Source organism: Cervus canadensis, chromosome 22 (assembly GCF_019320065.1).
Source record: "Cervus canadensis isolate Bull #8, Minnesota chromosome 22, ASM1932006v1, whole genome shotgun sequence".
NCBI lineage: Eukaryota > Metazoa > Chordata > Mammalia > Artiodactyla > Cervidae > Cervus > Cervus canadensis.
In genome coordinates this window covers 12,310,905-12,337,211 of record NC_057407.1, presented here as the reverse complement: position 1 = coordinate 12,337,211, position 26,307 = coordinate 12,310,905, and the positions used below count along the sequence as shown (strand labels likewise).

General features: G+C 37.5%; 1 protein-coding gene across 40 annotated transcripts in view; it reads left to right on the top strand.

Moving 5' to 3' along the window:
- Positions 1-26,307, top strand: part of PBRM1 (polybromo 1) — a 106,294-nt gene that overhangs the window by 31,150 nt on the left and 48,837 nt on the right. For 19 of the 40 annotated variants that reach the window (XM_043442511.1, XM_043442512.1, XM_043442510.1 and 16 more), the window contains 8 exons: positions 1,796-1,891; positions 2,477-2,568; positions 7,742-7,955; positions 10,444-10,585; positions 11,716-11,813; positions 13,921-13,965; positions 18,781-19,057; positions 24,390-24,495. In XM_043442511.1, the coding sequence (XP_043298446.1) occupies positions 1,796-1,891; positions 2,477-2,568; positions 7,742-7,955; positions 10,444-10,585; positions 11,716-11,813; positions 13,921-13,965; positions 18,781-19,057; positions 24,390-24,495 (1,070 nt within the window). The remainder of the gene's footprint in view (positions 1-1,795; positions 1,892-2,476; positions 2,569-7,741; positions 7,956-10,443; positions 10,586-11,715; positions 11,814-13,920; positions 13,966-18,780; positions 19,058-24,389; positions 24,496-26,307) is intronic. The other 21 variants (XM_043442521.1, XM_043442507.1, XM_043442497.1 and 18 more) reach the window with 3 other exon arrangements.

Here is a 26,307-nt window from a genome sequence, read left to right as displayed (position 1 = left end):
GGATCATGGTTCCCCAAAGTATTTACAGTGATAGCATCAGAGATCACCACAACAAGTATAATAATAATGAAAAGGTTTGAAATAATTGCAAGAACTACCAAAATGTGGCACAGAGACGCAAAGTGAGCAAATACCTTTGGAAAAATGGTGCTCAGACTTGCTTGATTTAGGGTTGCCACAAACCTTTAGTTTGTAAAAGGAAAAAATGCAGTATATGTGACGTTTAATAAAACAAAGCATGATAAAACAAGGTGTGCTTATAATATTGTGGTATTTGCATCTATATAGTAGGATATATGTATTTTTACTATAAGAGTATTTAGCCAGATGTCAGGAGATCCTAGCTTATATTGTGCTGGGACTGTGACTTTGAACACGTTTTTACTTCTAGGATTCCATTTGCTTCTACCTGAAATGGAAAGATTGAGTGGCTGCTTTTGTAGCTTTTTTCTGACTTTGACATTTGCTATGTTTCTAGATCCTCTGGTCACTGCAGTAACCATAAACTGTCTGGCATCAGACCTGGTTTATTTTTTTTTTGCTCAGAGTCCCAGATTTTGCTCTTCAATTTTTTTAATTCAACAGAAACAAGTTTTTCCATATCAGTAGTTGAAAAATGCCCTTATGCCAACATATTCTAACTTAACATCTGATCATTGGCAACCTCTATAAGCATAATTTTTTAAAATTAATTAATTTATTTTAATTGGAGGCTAATTACTTTACTGTATTGTGGTGGTTTTTGCTGTACATCGACATGAATCAGCCATGGGTGTACGTATGTCCCGCCATCCTGAACCCCGCTTCTACCACTCTCCCTACCCCCTCCCTCTGGGTTGTCCCAGAGCCACCCGCTTTGGGTGCCCTGCTTCATGCGTTGAATTTGCACTGGTCATCTACTTTACATATGGTAATATACATGTTTCAATGCTATTCTCTCATATCGTCCCACCCTCACCTTCTCCCACATAGTCTAAAAGTCTGTTCTTTACATCTGTGTCTCTTGTGCTGTCTTGCATATAGGGTCGTCATTACTGTCTTTCTAAATTCCATATATATGTGTTAATATACTGTATTGGTGTTTCCTTTCTGGCTTACTTCACTCTATATAATAGGCTCTAGTTTCATGCACCTCATTAGAACTGACTCAAATGTGTTCTTTTTAATGGCTGAGTAATATTTCATTATGTATACGTACCACAACTTCCTTATGTATTCATCTGCCAATGGACATTTAGGTTGCTTCCATGTCCTGGCTATTGTAAGCAGTACTGCAGTGAACATTGGGGTACATGTGTCTCTTTCAATTTTGGTTTCCTTGGTGTGTTTGCCCAGCAGTGGGATTGGTGGGTCGTATGGCAGTTCTACTTCCAGTTTTTTAAGGAATCTCCACACTGTTCTCCATAGTGGCTGTGCTAGTTTGCATTCCCACCAACAGTGTAAGAGGGTTCCCTTTTCTCCACACCCTCTCCATCTTTTATTGTTTGTAGCAGAGTCCCAGATTTTGGAGCAAAGCCTCCTGCATAGTAGAGGCTCGGCAATATTTGAGTCTTCCCTCCTCCACTCACTGCCATGCCCTATGGCATGTGGAATCTTAGTTCCCCCAACCAGAGATGGAACCTTCGCCCCCTGCAGTGGAAACGCTGAGTCTTAACCATTGGACCACCAGGGTAGTCCCAGAGTGTATCTTTTTTTAAGAAAGGAAAAAGAAAATGGTTGTTTTCTTTTTGTTTATCCAGCATTATGATTTCAGCTGTTAGTTTTCTGAGTTTTTTTTAACCTTGTCTCTGGATAGGACTTCATCAAATTTGGCAGCAACCAGGCTGACAGGTCCTTCGCACAGTAAAGGCAGCCTTGGTGAAGAGAGAAATCCCACTAGCAAGTATTACCGGTGAGAGAGAGTGTCTGAGAGCTGACCCATGTTTATGAGGATAAGCATGCTAGCATTTTCTTGATGACTATCTTGAAGTAATATCTTTGAGTGTAGTTAGCTTATTTTATGGAACTTTGTTGTCAGTTATCTTATTTAAAAAGTATAGTAGGCCTGACTTCATGTCTGAGAAATGCGTAAGCAGAAATTGTCAGGTAATGTTTAAAATGACCAGTAAAATGTGTCATAAAATACTGAAAGAGTTGTGTCCATAATAGATGTTATTTTCATTGTAAAATATGAGCATCTTTAGAAGTAACCAGCAATTATGAATGAATCTTTATTTTTCATAAAAAAAAGGAGTAGTGCTCCAAGTAGCCTGCTTTAAGGGCTTTCTATCTCTACTCCCTCTTTTCTGAGAGAAAAAATTTAGTCTTCTTGGTTAAGACTGATTGTGGGGCATATAAAAAGTACAAAGTAAATTGAGGAGGCAGCTAAACAGAAACTCTTTGATGTGAATGCCTTGTTAACAGTTCCTATTTCCTATAAAGTAACTAAATTATTATATCGTTCCCTGCCTTCTAATTGCTTGTTTTTTTCTTGTAGTAATAAAAGAGCAGTCCAAGGGGGTCGTTTATCAGCAATTACCATGGCACTTCAGTATGGCTCAGAAAGTGAAGAGGATGCTGCTTTAGCTGGTAGGCCTTAAGTTATGACTAGTTAAGTGCCATCGTAGTGAATCCTTCTGCTTAAGGAAAATTGCAGTTATTTTGATCTGGCCAGGAGTTTGTCTGTTTTTGGAGGACACACTTGTTTTGTTACATTTTCATTGCACTGTTTGTTGTCAAACTTATCAAGAACTTATTACTGCTTTATTTTGTGTTAAAGCATGAATCTAAGTAAATACTTGTGCAAAAACAATTGTTTTGATAGCCTTAGCAGATCCTGGTTTCAAACCTATGATGGTAAATAGTGCTAGTCATGCATGCATGCGTGTGTGCTCAGTCGTGTCCAATTCTTTGTGACCCCATGGACTATAACCCATCAGGCTCCTCTGTCCATGGGATTTGCCAGGCAAGAACACTGGATTGCCATTTCCTCCTCCAAGGGATCTTCCCAACCCAGGCATCAAATCTGTGTCTCCTGCAAACCCTGCATTACAGGCAGATTCTTTACCACTGAGGCATCGGGAAAGCCCAGAGTACCAGTGACACCATCAGGAGATCCCAGGAGGACATTCACGTCACTTTAGATTTCCAGGTCACTGGCTTATGTTTTCAGTAGACTATCATGTCTTCTTACCGAGAGCTTATGATTTAAAGATAGCTGTAAATTATGGTAAACTTTCGTTTAAACAATTGGGCACTAGAAATTCGAGTAAAAAAAGCACACACTTCATAAAAGAGTAATAAAGAACAGCTATAGGGGTATATTTTCTGTCTTCCTCCTAAGTGAGATGTAATGTTTTTTTATTTTATGGTATTTTTTATATGTAGAGATAAAATTTGTTTCATGAAATTACTCTTTTGATTTTATAATCAAGTGTGACACAAAAGATTTCTCTAGCTATATCTTTTATTTTCTACTAAATCTATAGAAATTCATAATTACTGTAGACTACTAAAGTATGAATTTAATTTTTTGATTGTCATCTACAGAATTATTTTTTTTAAACTTAAGTCAGTCCTTATCAACAATTGAAAGAAACTTTTCTCTTTTCATTAGCTTGCTTTTTTGCCAACTATAGAAGTGACACACATTATTTTTAGGTTTCCTTCTAGCATTTGGTTACTTCATTAACCTTATAGTAGTATAACAAATTGAAGGAAAATCATACCACTTATAAGATTCTTACAAAGCATTTATTGGCTTTTTTCCACCTAATAAGTAGTACTTTTGTCTCAAGAGGATTCTTATTTAGTAACCTCAGGTAGTAAGAAAACAAAGTAGATGCCAACCAAATTTGTGTGTTGTAGATCCTTCAGGCTGTTATTCAGAACCTGAAGGGTAGGGAAGGAGGTGGAGAAAAGCACCTACTTACAGTTACTTTAAGAAGAGCAATGAGGTGGACAGTAGGATACGAAAAACAGTTAAAACTTCCAGTCTTCTCTCACCAACACAAAATAAGGCAAGAAGGCAAAAAGAAACAGAAAAAATGTGATAAATGGAAACAGAGAAACAATTCCAAAAATTATATCTGAAATAAATGTTAGTGGCCTGAATTTGCCAATTAAGACAGTTCCAGATTGGATATTTTAAAAATCAAGTTATATACTGCTTAAAAGAGACATATCTTAAATATACGGGAAAAGTGAATGTAAAAGGATGGAATGGAAAAAAGATACACCTGGCAAATCATAACTGGAGGATAGTTATGTTGACTTCTGCTAAACTGGACTTTCAAACAATGCATTTCCAAAGATGAAATGGATTTACCTTATCCTGATAAAAAGTTTATTGCACCAAGCAGATAAATCCTAAAAGGGCTCAGAATATATAAAACAAGCAGATAGAACTTCTTGGAGAAAGTGACAACATTGCCTTTAGAGTGGGAGCCTGCTTCTAGATACACAGCCAAAAAAACCAGTGAAGACAGAGAAGATTTGAATATAATTCCTCGAAAGCTTATTTGTTTCCTATTTCTGCTGAAACAAATTGCCACAAACTTAGTGGCTTAAAACATCACAAGTTTATTCCCTTTATGAGATGAAAGTCAGAAATCTAATAGGTTGTTGGCAGGCTGGTGTCCTTTTGGAGGCTGTAGGGGATACTGGACTTCTTTACGTTTTCCAGTTTCTAGAGGTTGTCTGTATTCCTTGGCTCATGACCCCTTCCTCTGCATTGAGAACACAGCACTTCAATCTCTACAGGTCACCCCATCTCCTTCTTCCTTTGACCTTCTTGCCTGTCTTTCATAAGGATCCTTGTGATTATGTTTAGTGCCCAGAGATTAATCCAGGATAATTTCCCAAACTCAGGATTCCTTTCAATCATATTTACAGAGTTTCTTTTGCCATTTAAGGTAACATTCACAAGTTCTGTGGATTAGAGCATAGATTTGTGTGGGGGCTTATTATTCAGCCTACAACAAGTTGGTTATTAACAGGCAGGTATTCTTCAGTTAGAGAATACACGTTCTTCCCTGGTTCACATGGAAGATGTACAAAAATGGATCACGTACTTAGCCATAAAACAAATTTCAACAAACTTGAAAGATCAGGTATTATACAGGCCATATTTCTGACTATAATACACCTGTGATAGCAACTAATAAGGAAAAATAAATTTTTTACTTAGGTTTTTTGTTTTTTTTAATCTTTATTTAAAAATCCAATCTGCCAACTTAGTGTTTTCCACCAACTTGGGGAGCAGAAACCTTCACAGGCTTCACAATCTTTTGCGTACGTGTTTTTTTTTTTTATAAATTTTTTAAAAGGAGTAACTGTAATAGAAATTTAATTACTTAAATTTGAACAGTAACAATAATGAAAATAATACATATCAAAAACAATGGAGGTGCCACTAACGTGATACTTCAGAAGGAAGTTTGTAGTTCTGACTGCTTCTATTCAGAAAGAAAAGCTGTTGAAAGTTAGTGAACTAATAAGCATCCAAGATAAATAAACAATAAGAAAAACAGAGCTGTTAGATAAAAGATGGTAAAGCCACGGACAGGAGATAATTCTTTAGAAAGGAAATCTCTAATGGGAATGATCAATGAAGTAAAAAATTTTCCTATTACAGCTCTTAATAAAACATGTAAATCTATAGCAAGATTGTAAAGAAATAGAAGGCACAAATAAAAAATATTACGGGGAAAAGAGAGCATATAGAGCATGTAAAGACAGCATAATGCAAATAAACTTGAACGTTTAGATAAAATTGACAAATTCCTAGAAACTGATAAATGCCTGAAAACTGATTCAGGGATAAAAAGACTGATTAGTCATATCACCATTAAAGACATTAAATTGCTAATTACAGATACTCCTGCATTAAAAACACCAAGCCGTACATTCAAGGAACATAATTATATAATAAACTCCTGCAGTGAATAAAAAAAGAAGCCCACAGTTTATTCTTTGAATATGAAATAAAACCAAAACCACACAAAATATAACCACACTGTATCTAGCAGTATCTGCAATCCACATACGCACACTATATTTAGCAGTATCTGTAATACACAATAACACAGTTGAGTGTATTTCAGGAATACTAGGTTAGTTCAGCATAAAAGTTAAAAGTGTTATTTACTGTATTAGTAGATTAGAGGAGCAAAACCATGATGTTGGCACAGCAAACATTTGATTAAACTACAAGTCTCATTCATGAGAAAAACTAAGCTTACTAGGAATAGAAGAGGACTTTCCTAACCTGATAAATGGCATCTCCACTTTCAGTGGAGAAACATTTGTAGTATTCTTACCATAAGAAATGAAGTTTAAAATGTTACTTCTTGTTCAAAGTACTAGTCAGCAAGCAGTGATAAAAGTGAACCTGTAAGGATCAGAAGAGTTGATTTTTCTATTTAAAAGACTACAGATAAATTACTAGAATTAATAAGAATAATAAAGTGCTAATGTAAATTATTATACAAAAATTGACTTCATTTCCAGAATCAACTATAAAAAGAAAATATAATTTTTAAAAAAGATACAGTTTACAGTAACAGCAAAATATATTCCTAAATTTTAATTCAATAAACATGTGCAAGAGCTTTATGAAGAGATAAGAGGCAGTGGAGTCAGGAAAGACTGCATAGTTTCCAATTTCTGTCTTTGCTTCTAGCTCCTTGACTCTTAAATCCAAAACCCTTCTCGACTACTTTACAGGCCAGCTGACCTTGGGCAGGTCATCAACCTCTCATGTCCAGTTTTCTCCTTTGGAAAAGAAATAGCAACACCTGTTTTGTATGGTGATGTCAGGATTACCTGAGAATGGTGCTTATCAAGCTCTTAATATGTAACTAAGTACTGAATAAGTGATTATCATACTTGCCTGGGAGACATAGTGATTTTGGTTATCCTGATCCATCAAGAAATAATTTAAATCAGGTCCTTATACACCATTTAAGAGTTCAGAGAAATGAGAGTATATTTTGTATTTCTGTGAAAGTGATTGCATGTTTTGATGTTTCTATGATTAGCTTCTACCTAATAGTTTTCTCAATAAAGGAAAACATCTTTCCTAAGGGATGCTATAGGTGAATCTCTTTGACTTTGCCTCACTTTAAATCAAATTTGTCAATACCAGCCACCAGCTACATTTATGCTAAGCTATATGCTGTCCCCTTAGTTCTGAGATCTGAGAATGACTGTTTGCTCCTTTTCTTGTCCAAGGGCACATAAGCAGGGATCTCCAAAGATGGCAGAGAAACTATTTTGTAACTTTTTAAAGACAGACAGTTAGGGCTTCCCTTGAGTAAAGAATCTGCCTTGTATAGAGGAGACTTAGAGGAGACTTGGAGGAAACAGGAGTTCAGTGCCTGGGCTGGGAAGATCCCCTGGAGAAGGAAATGGCACCCCACTTCAGTGTTCTTGCCTGGAAAATTCCCATGGACAGAGGAGCTTGGCAAGCTATGGTCTGTGGGATCACAAGAGTCATAAGAGTCCTACAGGACTGAGCAACTAAATTACAACAAGCAAGGCAGTATGACTTTTACTATGTAACATTCTGTTTCTATGTAACATTTCTCTAAGTAAGCATACACTTACTGAGCATTACTTACAGAATATTTAATGAAGGCTAGAGACTATTCTTTTAAAATAAGTATTCTCAGACATAGATAGCATAATCTAGAAGGTTGTTAAAAGCTTTAAAAAATGTTTTTTTTTATTCCCCTTATAAATATCTTTTATGTCTTTGTAGCTGCACGATATGAAGAAGGAGAATCGGAAGCAGAGAGCATTACTTCGTTTATGGATGTTTCAAATCCTTTTTATCAGCTTTATGACACAGTTCGGAGCTGTCGGAATAACCAAGGGCAGCTAATAGCTGAACCTTTTTTCCATTTGCCTTCAAAGAAAAAATATCCTGATTATTATCAGCAAATTAAAACACCCATATCACTACAACAGATCAGGTAATATATCATTTACATTACTCAGTATACATCTGTTTTCTTGTGATTGAGCCTGTGCATATATCCTTCATTTCTAAAATGGATAAGGATATAAAAATGTTTTTCACATGTCTAGAGTATGCTTAAGTATCACACCAATGTAAATATGAGAAATAAGTTTGATTAATTACAAATTGCATTCTTTGTATTACAGTAGTGTCAAGAGACAAATGGAAGGTATCCCAGCTAGTCATTTGTATGTCAGATTATGGATTATAAAAAAGTCATGCAGCTCAGAATTTAACTGTTCATTTTCTTATAACTGTGCAAAATTTCTCTTCCTATTCCTTTTATTGATATTTTAATCACAACAATTTACCTGCATTTAAAATTTTGTATCTTGGTTTCCCTTTTGAAGTGTCAACTCTTAGGACATCTAGTCTACTTCCTTTCCAAGTTTGCATGCTGAACCAGTCCTGCCCCATAGGAGCTGGACCACCTTCCACTGTGCTCTTCATCAGAGCAGCAGGAAAATCTTGAGCAGTGCTGACCAGTAGCCCTTTCTGTGATGATGAAATGTTACTTTATCTGTACTGTCTCTGATAGCCACTCATCACATGTGACTGTCGAAAACTTGAAATGTGGCATAATGAAACTAGATTTCAAGTTTTACTTTATTTTGCTTTAAACAGACACGTGTGACCACTGTATTGCACAGCACAGTTCTAGGAAGATGTGTTAGCAGAAGGAATATAGTTGAATGTCATAAAAAGCAGAAAAAAAAGGAAGGGTAGGGAGGAGCTCGACAACATGGCTGCATAGACCATCTTCGTTGCGCTGGGGCTTGTCATCCCCATGCTTTATTTCCTGTTCTGCCCTTTCCTTCCCACTCCCATCCTTGATTAATATCAGACTGATAAATATCTGCAGATTTGTTATAGACTGTCATCTATTAATACTAGTTTAGGTTCTCTATTGTTCTTTGTGGGTGTTGAAAATATCCAGCACGTTATCCTTGAAGTTAGCATGATTAAGTCCAAGGCTATAGTTTAAACTCTTGGTGCTAGCCACAGGTGGTGAGCATGTGCTCAGTGGTTTTTTGTTTTTTTTTTTTGCTTCATCCCAGAGAATCAAATGTTCTATAACATTCTTATCTCTGTAAGCACTACGTGGAATCTATATATGATTTTAGTAAATTTTAAGTAAAACTTTACATATGTAGTGAATGATATATCATTCTAAAAGCAGAGTCTAGAATCTCTACATTCATTCTCTGAAGCTGTACACATAATGTGGTTCTTTACCTAATATTGTTTTTGTGACTTTGATGGATAGCAGACGAGTGCTTCAGTTAAGCTTTAAAAGTCTGTCCTGTCTAAATCCATACAGTGTTAAGGCAGACTGTGATGCCTCACTACCAAGTATACAGGGACTCGTAATATAGCCTTAGTGTTAGTAACAGCCTAAATGTCTGAGACAGCTATTAGAATTCTTAAGACTTAAAGTAAGTAAAAACCTCAATATTAAGCCATTGTGATTAATTACAAATGTTTGTGTTGGAGGAAGAGTAGCAAAAGGACTCTAACATTAATCTGCCTCTCATTTACCATCTAAGACCGCTCTTCAGGGAATTCCCTAGTGGTCCAATGGTTAGGACTTGGCACTTTCACTCTGGGGCCAGGTTCAATTCATGGTTGGGGAACTAAGGTCTCGCAAACAGCACAGCACAAAACCGCCCCCCCCCCCCCAAAAAAAAGGGACTGCTCTTCATTTCCCTTATGCAGCTCCTCTGGAGGTTAATGTTATTATTCTACATGTTCCTTCATGTAGTTGCCAGTGCTCTCTTTTCTTTAACTCTCATCAAGAGGAATGACCTCTTATTTTCTGAAATGTGTAGATCACCATGACTCTTCATTACTATAGCTTGAAACCTCCCTGATTTTTATTTTTTCCTAGGGGGTGCATGTAAGGGCTTCTCTGGTGGCTCAGTGACCAAAAAATCCACCTATGAATGCAGCAGACAGCAGGTTCCGTCCCTGAGTCAGCAAGATCCCCCGGAGGAGGAAATGGCAGTGAGCTCTAGTATTGTTGCCTGGGAAATCCCATGGACAGAGAAGCCTGCTGGGGTTCTCAAGTCCATGGGGTTGCAAAGAGTTGGACACAACCTAGGGACTGAACAACAGGGTTTTCATGTAGCCAATACCAGGGTTTTCCCCTTAGGAGTTTTGCTAATGTTTGCTTTGTAGTTGACCACCTTGCTAGGTTCTCTTATTGCTTCTTGTAGTGTTTTATTCTTTTGGGTTTTCAGTTAAATTATCATATTGTCTAAATATAGTGGTGCTTTTGCTTCTTCACTTTATATTTGGAAGTTGTCACTTCCAGACCTCTAATCAGTATCACTGGTAAACTACCTTGTAATGTTTGTCAAGATTTTTGCACTGAACTTTCAGGAAGGGTGTTTCTGCATATTCAAAATGGAAAGTTCTAGCCCTGTGTTTGTCTTTCACAGAACAAAGCTAAAAAACCAAGAATATGAAACTTTAGATCATTTGGAGTGTGATCTGAATTTAATGTTTGAAAATGCCAAACGCTATAATGTTCCCAACTCGGCCATCTACAAGCGAGTTCTAAAACTACAGCAAGTCATGCAGGTATAATTTCTTGGTTTTGCTAAGTTGTTGTATGTATAATTGAGTGTGTTAAGATATGTGATTTTCCTCCAGCAATGTCATATCATTCATTTTAGCCATAGTACTACTGAATTTTTTTTTTTTAATTTTTTTAAGAGCTTTCAGGACTATGCAGAGTAGAAATAATAGTTTAGACTGGGTTAGCTTTGTGAGTGGAAGAAGCAGGAATTTGTCCCTGGGGAGTAATTTTAGGGTTATCAGGATGATTCCCTCCAATCACAGATGATATTCTGCATTTAGATTTTATTTATTTGTTTCTAGACTCTGTTAAGGTAGTGTTGGTTCTAGGAGAAAGGACATCTTTAGGCTAATTCATCATTGTACAGTGTCCATGAATTGATTGAAATATTTCTGAGAGCACACCTTGGAGGGCATCTGAGACCATGGGTCATCTCGGTGTTTTGAGAATAAAGGGCATACATATGAAATACAAATTGTGTCTACATGTCACTTCTGGTAGAATCTTCCTGAAAAGAGAATCTCAGAGCAAGGAACAACAAAAGCAATTTTGTATCACCTGTAGAATCTCCATTTTTGTTTGGTCAGCTCTGTGATCCATGTTGAGGATTTCAGTATTTTGTTTTCAATACTCTGTGTATTCCCTAAGTCTGCTGTCGTTGGACTTTAGCTGTCTTTGGCAGAAGGTCTTTAAAAATGCATGTGTTGAAAAGTAGATCTTATTTCACCTCTCACTTTAAGCTTTCTTCTTAGTCACACTGTTACTTAAGTCAAGGGTGCTAAAGGCTAGCTTTGACTTGGCTTTATTGAACTATGGCCACCAGGGCAGGATGCCCCAACAACTTGTGTCGGTGCTTTGAACGAGTTGGTGTCCTTTGGAGTCTTAAATTCAATTTAGCTAGAGTTGATTCCTCAACTCTCTGGATCCATTTTTTTTAACCTATTATTCTGTCATGCAAACTTTTGTTAAATTGGGTTATTGAAAATGTTTAATGACTTCTTTTTCATTTTGAGTATTCTATGTGTGGTTGTATCTTTCTGCTTGAATCTGATGTGTCTAGCTCTTTAATATTCATATATTCTAGAAGTGCTCAGCAGAATGAGCTCGACTCCTGGGGTCTGTTCTGTTTTAGGCAAAGAAGAAAGAGCTTGCTAGGAGAGACGACATTGAGGATGGAGACAGCATGATTTCTTCAGCCACCTCTGATACTGGTAGTGCCAAAAGAAAAAGGTATATACTTTTCATATAACTGGAGACATCGTCTCAGTTTCTGTTTTGTTTCAGATTTAAGTGCAGAAAATTGTTTCTGTAAACTGTCAAGTATCAATTATAAGATTTAAATACTTTATAACATTTAATAATTCATTTAATTGTATGATTAGTGTTTTTTGGTAATGTGTTGTTTTTAGATAACATATTTAAAAATAATACTTATGTAGCCTGCTGAAACATGTTACTATTTTTGCTGTCCAGGTTATTTTGTTTTAATGTGGCATTGTAAGAAGCCCTTTAAATCTAATTTAGGTGATTTCTGTGTGGCGATTTAAAAAAAAATGTTAGTCATTATTCTTACCCCTTTGTTTTTCCTTGTTAATCTGATCTTTCTTTGCTATTTTAAGGATGTCGTATTATAAAGTACCAAGTTATAACTTCTTGTAGTTCATAACAGGTTAAGCTAGATATTTGTTTTTCTTTTCTTTCTAATCTTTCTCTCAGCTTCCCTAATCCTTCCTTTTTCTCATGGGTTTTATGGAAGGGGACCTTACTGTGAGATTGTGAAGCTGTACTCCTATAAAGAATCATGCAAGACCATCTCTTTTGTCTGCGCCTCCCACATGGAGTTTCTCTGGCTTGATCTTTGTGGAACACCGTATTCTTCCTGAGCCTTAACTGTCTCACCATCTTTGTCATAGCAGGGAGGAAACCTTAAACAATAAGTTCATCACTAATAGCAGGGCCTGACAGATTCAAAATTGAATGAAGTCATTAGTAACTATTAATGCAGTTCTGTTCATGTATTGTAGATCCACTGACACCAGAGAATTTTTTAAAAACGGTTTAGAAAAGAGAAGCTGTCTTGTCTTTCCCTGTAAATAGCATTTGGGAAATTTCTTTTTTAACAATGAAAATAACTTTGCGATGCTATGCCAAGGTAACTAAATTGATTGGTGTGCCCTGAGGTGTGAGTCTCCTCCATTACTGGCCTATGAATTTCATCCTTCCAAGTTCTTAATTCCTTGTTATACCAGGGACAACGGAGGAAAAATGTGAGACCAGATCAGAGACATCAAATCAAGAACATCTTTGAGTGTAATTATATAACTACTACAGCATCACCTGTGTTTTCCAGATCAGTCACCAATCAAAGATAAAAACTTCTCAGGCAAAAGAAGGTAATGGAGGCAAAAGTGATGGTACAGTTAGTGCCAACACTGAATGACAAGAGAGATCTTAAACTAGTTGAGTGTTAAGAAAACAGTTCCAAGGAAGCATTAGCCCAGGCCAGATCCTTAAAAAATCTCTATGGCTTGTACTTTGTGGGACAACACAAGTAGATTAAATGAAAGTTATCACTCTAATTAAAACCTCCCATAAAAAGAAAGCTAAGCATTATGTTCTCGAAATAATAAAATCCCACTTTAGAGAAAAGTCTTTTCTCTAAAGAAGTCTTTTCATGCACAGGTTTCCTAGGAAGTGTTTTGTTTAATGAAGTGAAAAATACAAGTAAGAGAAGAGCAAATATAAATCATAGCTAAAGCAGTAAAAGAACATGTCTGGGTTTGAAATACAGGCATGAGCACACATTAAAAGGTTGAGAGAAGCAAGTCCTGTTCTTTGGACTGTGACAAAGGAAACACGTAACAAGCCCTTTAGAAGGTGGTTACGGGGAAAAAAAAAAAAAAGAAGGTGGTTACGTTAAGAGGCTTTGGTAATAAGAAATGGGCTCCTCCAGAACTCAGGGAAACATGACAGCCTAGTAGGCTAAGTTAAACGTATCCAGAGAAGGCAGGGCCAAGTTTCCAAATACTACTTGACTTGACTCTGAAGTATTGAGTACAGTTCTGTCTTTGCCTTATTTTTTTCGTATCAAAGATTGTGAAAAAAATTACTGTGGGTATGTTCTCTTCATTCTGGGAATACATTCTTCTCCCCAACCCCTCTACCCTAAAATTCACCTGCTGTCTTCCATGTTGAAATGTTCCAAGTATTCTTAAAACCTTTTATCCTTTGGATTGAGTAATCCTCTTTTTTCTCAACCATATTTGGTTTATACATGACCTCCAATGTTGCTTGTTTTGTTTCTCTTCACATGTAATGTTTGTTTCTGCTTTCCCAGGAACACTCTTGACAGTGAGATGTTGGGTCTCAGGAGGCTCTCCAGGTGTGCAGTCCTTTTTTATGCATAAACATGTTTTTTTAAAGTGTAACTTCTGTGGCATGGTCAGCACTGATTAGGCGAAAAGTGCAGTCTTAAGCATGTGAAATAATGGTTTTTATTTGGATACCAATTTATCTCATGAATAAAGGAAACAGTATAGTTTAGGAGTATAGTTAGTAAAGTGAGCTGAGAAATTAGTCTAGATATAGTCAGGACCCTTAATCTGTTGCCAGCTTTGCCCGGGGCAGCAAGCCCCTGCCCCAGTCATTGTGGCTGTGCTGCAGCAGAGGTAGAGAGGCTGAGAATGTGGTGGCCCTGGTTGTGACCAGGGGCTGGGGGGTGCGGATTTCTTTTCAGGATTGTCTCTTATAGACTGGGGATGGTGGAGGGATCAGAATCAGTGTTGATGATCCAAGTGATACCAGTCTGTATTGGTGCCTATGCATTGGGTTAGTGCTTCTTGAGCATGAATACATTTCTTTAGTCTCTGGTCTTGTTTGTGTTTTCTTTCTTTAAAGCCATCCATTCTTTTGCATGTTACTTACGATTTTAAAAACAGCCCTTCAGTTGCCATATGTAGTCCTAGTAATCATCCTGTGGTGCTTTTATTTTCGCCTCTGCTACCTGGCATTCATGGAGTGTCAGTTGCTTGCAGAACACCAGACTGTCCTCTTACAGGTCGTAAAGGAAAAGTTGAGTCATCATCTCTACCTTCCAGGAATTGACTGACCGGGAAATGAGGCAGGTTGAAAACAAATGAAATTATGTGGGAGCACTGTAGTAGAATAACTGTGTGAGGCACACGGTTGTATAGTTGTATGGAAGTGTTGTGTGATTGCCCAAATAGCTTTCAGAAATGTGATTTCCCTATCATGCTTTTCTTTGAAAGTTATATGTTTGAAGTTATCTACATTTGCTACCATACATAGTCCATTCTATACAATTACTGTATTAGTATCTTCTTCCTACTGTTTCCCTTAAGAAACGTTTCCTTAATTGGTAAATTTAAGAAAAAGACCATGGATTGGTATTTCTTTTACATGACTCATAGTATGTGGCACTTGGTTCTGAGTAGTAGAAGAAGAAACAGAAGTGTGGAGTACTGTTATAACCCCGTACTCTGAACCCTGACTGCCCAGGTTCAAATCCCAGTTCTTATTAGCTCTATGATTTGAACTTCATCACAATTTCCTCATCTGAAAAAAGAGTTGATGACAAAAACCTACACAGGATTGCTGTGAGGACCTGATTGCTTAATATGCCTGAAACTCACGGAACTGGGCCTGAATACTCGCTGAATGTAGCTCTGATTATTTCCTGGAGGTATTTCCTGTTGACATCAAGACATGGTAGGTTTCATTTTGCTTTTAGTCAGATGTTATTGGACCGGGAAATTCATTAAGATGAATAAAAAGGTTTTGCTCCTTGAAGATGAAATATAAAAGCCTTGTAAAAGAAGGAACCTTTGGGTTTACTTAGCTTCACAGCAGGTACCACTAGAGATCTAGGGCCAGGGAGGTAAAGGCCAGAAGACCTTGAAGCCTGTGAGTTGGGTTGACTTTGATTTGAAGCCCTTGGTAAGAGCTGGCTTTTTGTCATTTACTTGTATGATAAAAGCAGCCTGGTGACTTTCGCTGATTCAAGTCTCAGTTCTCATTACTCACTTTATGGCCTTAGGTATTCACTTAAGTCTCCAAGCCTTTGTGTCTACGTCTCCAAAATTGGGGTAATAATTGTACTTGGTTCTTAGAGTTTGAGGATTAATGATAAGTCCTTAGCACAGTCCCTGGCATGTGGTAGAAGAGTTATCTGTAACTATAAATAGTAATCTTTTGTGTATATCAAATATAAATATATAATAAATAATAGCTTAATAGTAAAAATAATGATAAGATTTAAGAAAGTGGTTGGCCACAAACTATGAAGGTTAGGACTAACACCATGGCATGAAAAATTAAAAGGGAAGATCAGATCTAGAAGGGCTGTGAAGGTCCTCTAGGACTTGGTGATAAACTAAGAGAAGCAAAAAGTGACATTGATTCCAGTGTTTTAGGCTGAGTTTGGGGGTCAAAAGGATGGTAAGGTGGTGGTCTTGGAAAATCAGGGATTCAGAGTGAAGCCTCCACTAACTCATGATCTTTTAAATTAGAAAAAATACCCACTTTTCAAAACACTTGACGTTCATTTATTGGAAAATTGTTGTAATATAATGACTTCGTTAGCAGAAGACCATAGTGCTAACAAGACCATAGACTTCTAAAATTGTGTGTTTAATATAACAGCATCTGTGATCTGAATTGATATCCTCTTTAGTATGGCACCCTTAAGTGCATAATGATGAACAACCCTGGTTTTGAACCCTCTTAAGATTTTTTTTACCCAAGTATGTTCACAGGTCCTGATTGAAAAAGAATGAGTGTGCTAGTTACCAGGTCTGGGATTTAATTATGCACCTTTCCCAAAATAGGGAAGAGTTAACAAACTGTTTACAGCTAATAGTCTGAGGGAGGAAAAGAGGTAGAATGAATAGAGGGGTTCTGAGACGAATCTAAAAATCAAAGGGGCAGTGGCATTTGAAAACAGTAAACAAAGTATCAAATAGGGTAATACGGTAGCTGTCTTTTTGTAATGTAGGGTTTATGTCATTTCAAAAGTATTTGAAGTTACTTTCAGAAGTGTGAACATAGTAAGGTTCAGCATCATATTGGAAAAGGATAGAGCAAATATTCCAGCCACTCAAACTAATATAGTTACAGAAGAATATGAAGTTTAGCTCTGAATTTTTTCTGGCAATTAGATTGAAAGTAATTGAGGTTCTTGGTTTTAAAGGCAATATAAGGATCTGGAAAAATGTAAACAAAATAACAAAGCTGGATTAGTTCAGAGAAGATTGTGTGACCTTAATAACAAAAATTTTGCTTGCCTTTGAGGATGAAAACTAGTTACACATCACTCTCTTAAAGTGAATTATACAAGTGGAGAAGGCATAATATTAGTGTTAAAAGTCCTAAAACATTAAATGTCAACTTTTAGAGCAGTTATCAAATTCTGTGTTATCAAATCCAGGTTCTGAAGTTTTTCTTTAGAGGCTTCTTGAAGGCTAAAGACATCCAGTCTCTGCCCAGTTGTGTGGAGCTCTGCAATGCTGGAACTTTGTCCCGCCTTCCCCTCCCATTATTCACTTGCTTAAGTCCTGAACTGAGAGAGTTGTTCCCCTCTCATCATCATCGGGGGATGCCACTTTGGAGAAATAGTTACCACTAGATGAAACTTCTCCTAGATCACTGTCATCAAACAATCACTTACTTGACATAGACACCAAAATACTGAGTGGGGATGTGACAGGGATGGTTCCAGAGCCACCGCAGAAGTGAGCAGTCCCAAGTGAAGACACAGGTGACAAGGGTGATCCCAGCTCTAGGCAGTGGAGTCCTTTGTGTCTCCTGATTGTATCACTTTCAGGTTGCCTCGTGCTCTGTGATGTTAGGAAGAGGCATTTCTGAGACTTAAAATCTTTACATGGAGTATTTATTTATTTTCTCATCTGTTATCCTTTATTTGAGTTTTCTTTTTTTAAAAAAAAGCATATTGAACCTCATGGAGAAAATATCTGGCCTTTGTCTTCTTTATGACCCAGAAGTAGATTGTCCAGAGGACTGGAGTAGGGGATCTGTTTGGCCACATAGTTTGCTTCTGTAATGAACTTCCTTCCATTTGTAAGATAGGAACTGGATAGAAAATATTTACCTCCACATGCTACACTGTGCCCTTTTAGTAAGTGTTGAATAGAAATTAAGTCACGGGTTATTTATTTCTATTACCTACCTCAGAGACTGATGTTTTGCTTGTTCAAGTCTGGCTTGTCTTAGATATCTGTGTCCTGAGGACATATACACAGTGGGCCAGAAATCATATTGGAAGATCATCTCTTCTAGTAATTCATTAATTCTAATAATTCTAAAAATTCGTTGGACAACTCACCTTGGGCAAGTCATTTAACTTCTCTGAGCCAGTTTCCTCAATAATTAGGAAGCTAGCCCATATGTTCCCTTACGCCTTTTTGTAACTCGGGTTCTAATCTGTAGTCCCTTGTACTTTGTCCTATAGTACTAGGACATCTATTTCCTAGCATAACATCTCACTGGGGGAATTTGGATAATGAGATATGGATTCGTACTCAAAGATGAAAATTTACTCAGGAGCTTAGGTGAACCACAGACCATTTATTCTTTAAGCTAGGCTGGGATTGTGGAATAATGGAGGGAGGGAGAAAGGACTGACCATGATAGGATAAATGCCTGAAACATTTGTACCCACTATAGAGACACTAGTCTGTCAGACAGCATCCCTTTGTTTTCTGGTAACGAGGAAATGCAGGTGTTCGGGAGTGATTGTCTTAGGAGATGGAACACTTCTGTGTGTGTGTGTGTGTGTTTAAGGGAGAACTGTTAGTAACAGTAGGAAATCAGCAGTTTTATTCTACTTTTGCTCTGTTCTTCAAAAAATTGATAATAGAATTTCATTTTCTTTGGTGTTAGACAATACTTGTTTTCAAGCATTGCATTTCATAAATATTCTAAACAGGTTTGTCTGGTGTTCTTGGGTACTCCTGCCAGAGTCACTGTGTTTTAATTATTTTGGAAAATTTCCTAATATTTGCTTATAGCTTCCAGCATGTTTACTGTTTGTGCCATATGTAATAAATAAATTGTAATCATTATGAAGCACCTGTTCACAAGATTAATTTTATTTCATATTCATTCTTCTGTCAAGAAAACTGAACCTGTTCTCATATTGCCCCTTTCTCCCTTCCAACAGTAAAAAGAACATAAGAAAGCAGCGAATGAAAATCTTATTCAATGTTGTTCTTGAAGCTCGTGAGCCAGGCTCAGGCAGAAGACTTTGTGATCTATTTATGGTTAAACCATCCAAAAAGGACTATCCTGATTATTATAAAATCATCTTAGAGCCAATGGACTTGAAAATAATTGAGCATAACATCCGCAATGACAAATATGCAGGGGAGGAGGGGATGATAGAAGACATGAAGCTGATGTTCCGGAATGCCAGGCACTACAACGAGGAGGGCTCCCAGGTAAGGACATGTGGGAATCCTGACTGGACGCCTAACTTAGATGATTCTCCTCAATGACTAGCTTAATACTTTGTCTTTCCTTAATTTTTTAAAATTGGAGGCAGGACATTGTAAAGGTTAAAACTTTATACTCTGTACAATTACCCCTCATTGCCTTGGGGGAGGGGATTGGTTCCAAGGGTTCCCGGACCCCTGCAGCACCAAAATCCATAGATTCTCAAGTCTCTTGTTTGAAATGTCATTACTGTTGACCGTCTGAATCTGCGGATTCCATGGATTCCGACTGTCGACTGTAATCTGACATCTTAGATTTGAGTCCTGTCTTGCTAATTCCTATGTAAGTAACTTATCTTTTCTGAGTCTCATCTGTGAAATGGGGTTAACAGTAGTCCTTGCGTCAGGGTTGTTGTGGGATTAGAGTGAGCTCATGTATACAGAATATGTTACATAGTGCCTGGTATTCAAACACTCAAATGAAAGCCAAGGGACAGTAAAATCTTCCATCATTATTGTTACTACTATCCTTAGTTACCATGCTTCTCTAAGGATAGTCTATAAAATGGTGTAATTAGATAAATAGAATGGGAAAGACTGGAGATCTCTTCAAGAAAATTAGAGATATCAAGGGAATATTTCATGCAAGGATGGGCACAATAAAAGACGGTGTGGACCTAACAGAAGCAGAAGATATTAAGAAGAGGTGGCAAGAATACACAGAAGAAATATACAAAAGAGGTCTTCATGACCCAGATAACCACGATGGTGTGAAAACTCACCTAGAGCCAGACATCCTAGAGTGTGAAGTCAAGTGGGCCTTAGGAAGCATCACTACCAACAAAGCTAGTGGAGGTGATGGAATTCCACTTGAGCTATTTCAAATCCTGAAAGATGATGCTGTGAAAGTGCTGCACTCAATATGTCAGCAAATTTGGAAAACTCAGCAGTGGTCACAGGACTGGACAAGGTCAGTTTTCATTCCAATCCCAAAGAAAGGCAATCGCAAAGAATGCTCAAACTACCTCACAATTGCACTCATCTCACACGCTAGCAAAGTAATGTTCAAAATTCTCCAAGCCAGGCTTCAGTAATACGTGAACTGTGAACTTCCAGATGTTCAAGCTGGTTTTAGAAAAGGCAGAGGAACCAGAGATCGAATTGCCAACATCCGCTGGATCATCGAAAAAGAAGAGAGTTCCAGAAAAACATCTATTTCTGCTTTATTGACTATGCCAAAGCCTTTGACTGTGTGGATCACAATAAACTGTGGAAAATTCTGAAAGAGATGGGAATACCAGACCATCTGACCTGTCTCTTGAGAAACCTGTATGCAGATCAGGAAGCAACATTTAGAACTGGACATGGAACAACAGACTGGTTCCAAATAGGAAAGGGAGTACATCAAGGCTGTGTATTGTCACCCTGCTTATTTAACTTCTATGCAGAGTACATCATGAGAAACGCTGGGCTGGAAGAAGCACAAGCTGGAATCAAGATTGCCGGGAGAAATATCAATAACCTCAGATATGCAGATAATACCACCCTTATGGCAGAAAGTGAAGAGGAACTTAAAAAGCCTCTTGATGAAAGTGAAGGAGGAGAGTGAAGAAATTGGCTTAAAGCTCAACATTCAGAAAACTAAGATCATGGCATCTGGTCCCATCACTTCATGGGAAGTAGATGGGGAAACAGTGGAAACAGTATCAAACTTTATTTTTTTGGGCTCCAAAATCACTGCAGATGGTGAGTGCAGGCATGAAATTAAAAGACCCTTACTCCTTGGAAGGAAAGTTATGACTAACCTGGATAGCATATTTAAAAGCAGAGACATTACTTTGCCAACAAAGGTCCGTCTAGTCAAGGTTATGGTTTTTCCAGTGGTCATGTATGGATGTGAGAGTTGGATGGTGAGGAAAGCTGAGCACTGAAGAATTGATGCTTTTGAACTGTGGTGTTGGAGAGGACTCTTGAGAGTCCCTTGGACTGTAAGGAGATCCAACCAGTCCATCCTAAAGGCGATCAGTCCTGGGTGTTGATTGGAAGGACTGACGCTGAAGCTGAAACTCCAATACTTTGGCCACCTCACGCGAAGAGTTGACTCATTGGAAAAGACCCTAATGCTGGGAAGGATTGGGGGCAGGAGGAGAAGAGGACGACAGAGGATAAGATGGCTGGATGGCATCACCGACTCGATGGACGTGGGTTTGGGTAGACTCCGGGAGTTGGTGATGGACAGGGAGGCCTGGCGTGCTGTGATTCATGGGGTCGCAAGGAGTCGGATATGACTGAGCTACTGAACTGAATTGACAACAGTGACCACAGGACTGGAAAAGGTCAGTTTTCATTCCAGTGCTGAAGAAAGGCAATCCCAAAGAATGTTCAAACTACCACACAATTGCACTCATCTCACACGCTTGCAAAGTAATGCTCAAAATTCTCCAAGCCAGGCTTCAACAGTACATGAGCTGAGAACTTCCAGATATTCAAGCTTGATTTTAAAAAGGCAGAGGAACCAGAGATCAAATTGCCAACATCCATTGGATTATAGAAAAAGCAAGAGAATTCCAGAAAAACATCTCCTGCTTCGTTGACTACACTGAAACCTTTGACTGTGTGGATCACAATAAACTGTGGAAAATTCTTAAAGAGACAGGAATACCAGACCACCTTAGCTGCCTCCTGAGAAACCTGTATGCAGGTCAGAAGCAACAGTTAGAACCAAACATGGAACAACGGACTGGTTCCATATTGGAAAATGAGTACATCAAGGCTGTATATTGTCACCTGCTTATAGTATGTTCAGAGTATATCATGTGAAATGTTGGACTGGATGAAGCAAAAGTTAGAATCCAGATTGCTAGGAGAAATATCAGTAACCTCAGATATATAGATGATTACCACCCTTATAGCAGAAAGTGAAGAGGAACTGAAGAGCCTCTTGATAAAGGCGAAAGAAGAGAGTGAAACAACTGGCTTAAAACTCAGCATTCAAAAAACGAAGATCCTGGCATCTCGTCCCATCACTTCATGGCAGATAGATTGGGAAACAGTGGAAACGGTGGCAGACTTTATTTTCTTGGGCTCCGAAATCACTGCAGATGGTGACTGCAGCCATGAAATTGAAAGATGCTTGCTCCTAGGAAGAAAAGCTATGACCAACCTATACAGCATATTTAAAAGCAGACATGTTACTTTGCTGACAAAGGTCTGTATAGTCAAAGCTGTGGTTTTTCTAGTAGTCATGTAAGAATGTGAGAATTGGACCATAAAGAAAGCTGAGTGACAAAGAATTGACACTTTTGAACTGTGGTATTGGGGAAGACTCTTGAGAGTCCCTTGGACTGTGAAGAGATCAAACCAATCAATCCTAAAGGAGATCAATCCTAAGCATTCATTGGAAGGACTGATGCTGAAGCTGAAGCTCCAGTACTTTTGATGCGAAGAGCCCACTCATTAGAAAAGCCCCTGGTGATGGGAAAAATTGAAGGCAGGAGAAGAAGGGGACGACAGAGGATGAGATGGTTGGATGGCATCACCAACTCAACGGACATGAGTTTGAGCAAACTCCGGGAGATGTGAAGGATAGGGAAACCTGGTGTGCTGTAGTCCATGGGTCACAAAGAGTTGGACACAAGTGAGCACCTGAAAAACAACAGCAGCAATATAAATAATAGGATATTTTCAATAAAACACCTTTAAATAATTGATTTTGTTAGGAAGCATCTTGATTTTCAGTTCTTCATCAGTAAAGCTATGATATATTCTTCCTTTCATATATTTTTCTACTCAGTATCCTTTATCTACTTTATTTTTTATTAATAAATTGAAGTATAAGTGACATGCATTTCAAGTGTACAACATGGTGATTGAATATTTGCATATATTGCAAAATGATCACATTAAGTCTAGTTAATACCCATCACCATATGCAGTTAACAATTTTTTTTCTTATGATGAAAACTTGTAAGATCTACTATCTTAGCATCCTGCAAATATACAATACAGTGTTACTAAGTATAGTTGCCATGCTGTACATTACATCCCCATGATTTATTTATTTTATAGCTGGAGTTTGTACCTTTTGACCCTGTTACTCCTCTTGCTCATCCTCTGGCAGCCATCAGTCTATTCTCTGTATCTATGAACTTGAGATTTTTTGGGGGCCGAGGAATGGTATTTTAGTTTCCTTATAAGTGAGATCATAGAGTATTTGTCTTTCTCTGTCTTACCTTACTTATTTCATTTAGCACAATGCCCTCAGGATTTGTCTTCCATGTTGTCGCAGATGGTAGGATTTCATTCTTTTTATGGCTGAATGGTGTTCCTGTCTGTGTGTGACGTGTTCTTTATCCAGTCACTCTTCCATGAACACTTAGGTTGTTTCCATGTCTTGGCCATTGTAAATATGCTGCAGTGAACATGGTTTGGAGGTCCATAGATCTTTTCTGAGTTTTCTTTGTCTACTCTAAGTTTCCCAGAAATGAAAGTACATTTTCAAATCATTTATATTTCCATTCTTATGTTACTGCATTTGAATATAAAATAAAGTAGGCTCTGAGGATGCTTGTAATCAGAGAAATGGTTGTCTTCTGTCATTGGGGTTTACACTGTCCTCAGTGTCATTGGGTAATGTGCCACTTGTCTGCCACTGGTAGAGAAAAAAGCCACCCTTAAGAGAGGTTGCCAAAAAAGAGAGATCAGTTATTCCTTCAGTCCCTCTGCTCTGGTGGTATTCAGGGAGGAGAGCCTTTGGACTGGGGTGGGGAGTGTGGGAGGAGGCAACTGTGGGGGCCAAGCCACTGGGTGAGTAACTTTGTCCTTGGCTATATATTATCACCCTTGGCTCAGCCTTCCGAGAGAGAGACTAAGCAGAGATTATTGCTTTTCACAAATCAGATTCCAGGCTATGAGCGCACACTGATATTAAATCTCTTTTAATAATATTTGAGATGTTTTTCTCCAACCATCATGTATTTTTAACTTCCAATTAGCTAAGTCTGCTACCTAGAGGGTCCAGTGTAAGAGAGATTTATGAAGAAACAGCACATGTAAATATGTTTCAGAACTTCTGCAGAAACTTGTAGTGATTCTACTACAGTAATTCTCAAACTTCAGCCAGCATGGGTGCACATTAGAAATACCTGGAAAGCTTTAAACAATGAACCAAGACCCATCCCACAGAGATGGGATTTGTTGCTCTGTTGTGATCTCAGACTTTATTGCTTTAGTTCTCAACTGTCTTAACCTGTGTTTTTAAAACTACTTTATGGATACATATACTTCAATAGAAAGCTTCTTAGAAAATAATTGTAATTTTATTTGTAATTGAATATAGGTGTACAATGATGCACACATCCTGGAGAAGTTACTCAAGGATAAAAGGAAAGAGCTGGGCCCACTGCCTGATGATGATGACATGGCATCTCCCAAACTCAAGCTGAGTAAGGCAGCCTCACACTTCATGGTTCAGTTCAGTCTGTCAAGTATGGGTTGGTTGGTGTAGTTGCTAAGTCGTGTCTGACTGTTGCGACCCCATGGACTGTAGCCTACCAGGCTCCTCTGTCCATGGGATTCTCCACGTAAGAGTATTGGAGTGGGTTGCTATTTCCTGATTTACTGAAATATTTAATTAATTGGTGAACATAATTGAACTTGCACTCCAGCACAGAGTTTCTTGGTTTCTCTCAAGCACTCTCTTCTGTATTTTAAGTAAACATAAAAGCGCATGAGGAATAGAAGAATATAATGTCAGAAGGTTTTGTTTACTTTTTTTGAATGCAGTGGACATTTTGTAAATGTTAAATAGTGAGACTAGATACTTTTTCTACATATGATGCCTGGAGAAAGTATAGGGGCAGGTTTTAATTTTCTTCCTGTTTTTAGGTCTGTTTGTTTGCTAAATTACTGGAATTAAAAGTTAGTCCCTCCTCCAAAAAAAAGTGAGTCCCTCCTAGACAGAATTTGAGAGGTTAGAGATGTCTAGCTACTGTACTGTAAGTTAACTCAGCTATCTGTTGAGTGGGCTGTGAACTGTTGTTATGTTAAAAACTGTGAGAGGGACTTAGCTGGCAGTCCATCGGTTAGGATTTTGCCTTCCAGTGCAGGGGTTAGGGTTTGGTCCTGGTTGAGGAGCTGGGACCCCCAAGCCTTGCAGCCAAAAAAAAAAAAAAACAAAACCACATAACCACTAGTATTGTAGCAAATTCTGTAAAGACTTTAAAAATGGTCATGTCCAAAAAACAAAGCAAACTGTAAAGAGAAGAAAGAAAGCAAAAATAATTAGTACCATTGGGCTAAAGAAGAGGTTTCTGCCTTATTTAAAATATATAAATAAATACCAAAGAAATGATAGTGGTGTTGTCAAATATTCTTTAGAGTCATATTTGCTAAAATGGAAAGAACAAACTCTAATTTTTTGTATGGAATGACTAAACTGAATTTGCAATAGTTTTGGGTATGATTTATTGCTTAAGTGATCATTCCTTTTTGTTAAGCTACTTATTTATTTTTTCATGTAATTATAAAAGCATACAACAATGAAAACCTTCTAATTTTTCACTTGCAGGAATGAAAGTCTCCTAATTTATAGGGACATAATATCTTTTAAAACTAAAATTAATTATATAAGTTGAGTTAAGAAACTAATGACAGATACTTTAATAGTAACTGTATTAGTTATTGTTTAGTTAATAGTAAATATAGAACTAAATTATATAAATACATGTATATATTTTTTTAAAGTTCAGGGAGAGGAGATTTTACCATGCAGTGTTAATTTTCTTTTCATTTCTCAGTGTTATATTATGAAAAACTCAAAACATACACAAATATAAAGAACAGTACAAAGAATCCCTGTCTATACCTGTTACTCAGCATTTATCAAGATTGTGCCATACTTATTTCCTATATTCCCTGTGCCCTTCTTTTTTCTTTGTTCTGAATTATAAGGCACATCCAGTCATGTCATTTTATTTCTATATAGTTTATTATGCATCTTTAAAATATGCAGATACTTTCTTAAATAATCATGACATCATTGTCACACATTACAAAATTAGGAGTTTCTTGGTTTCCTCTAATGGCTTATAAATCTTCAAATTTTACTGATTGTCTCACAAATATATTTTTACAGTTTCTTCCAATCAGGATCTAGTTAAGTTCTGTGTATTACATTTGATTATTTTACTTAAACTCATACTTGAGAGCAATCCGCCTCCTTTTTTTCATCCTCCTGCTGTTGACTCTAGAAACCT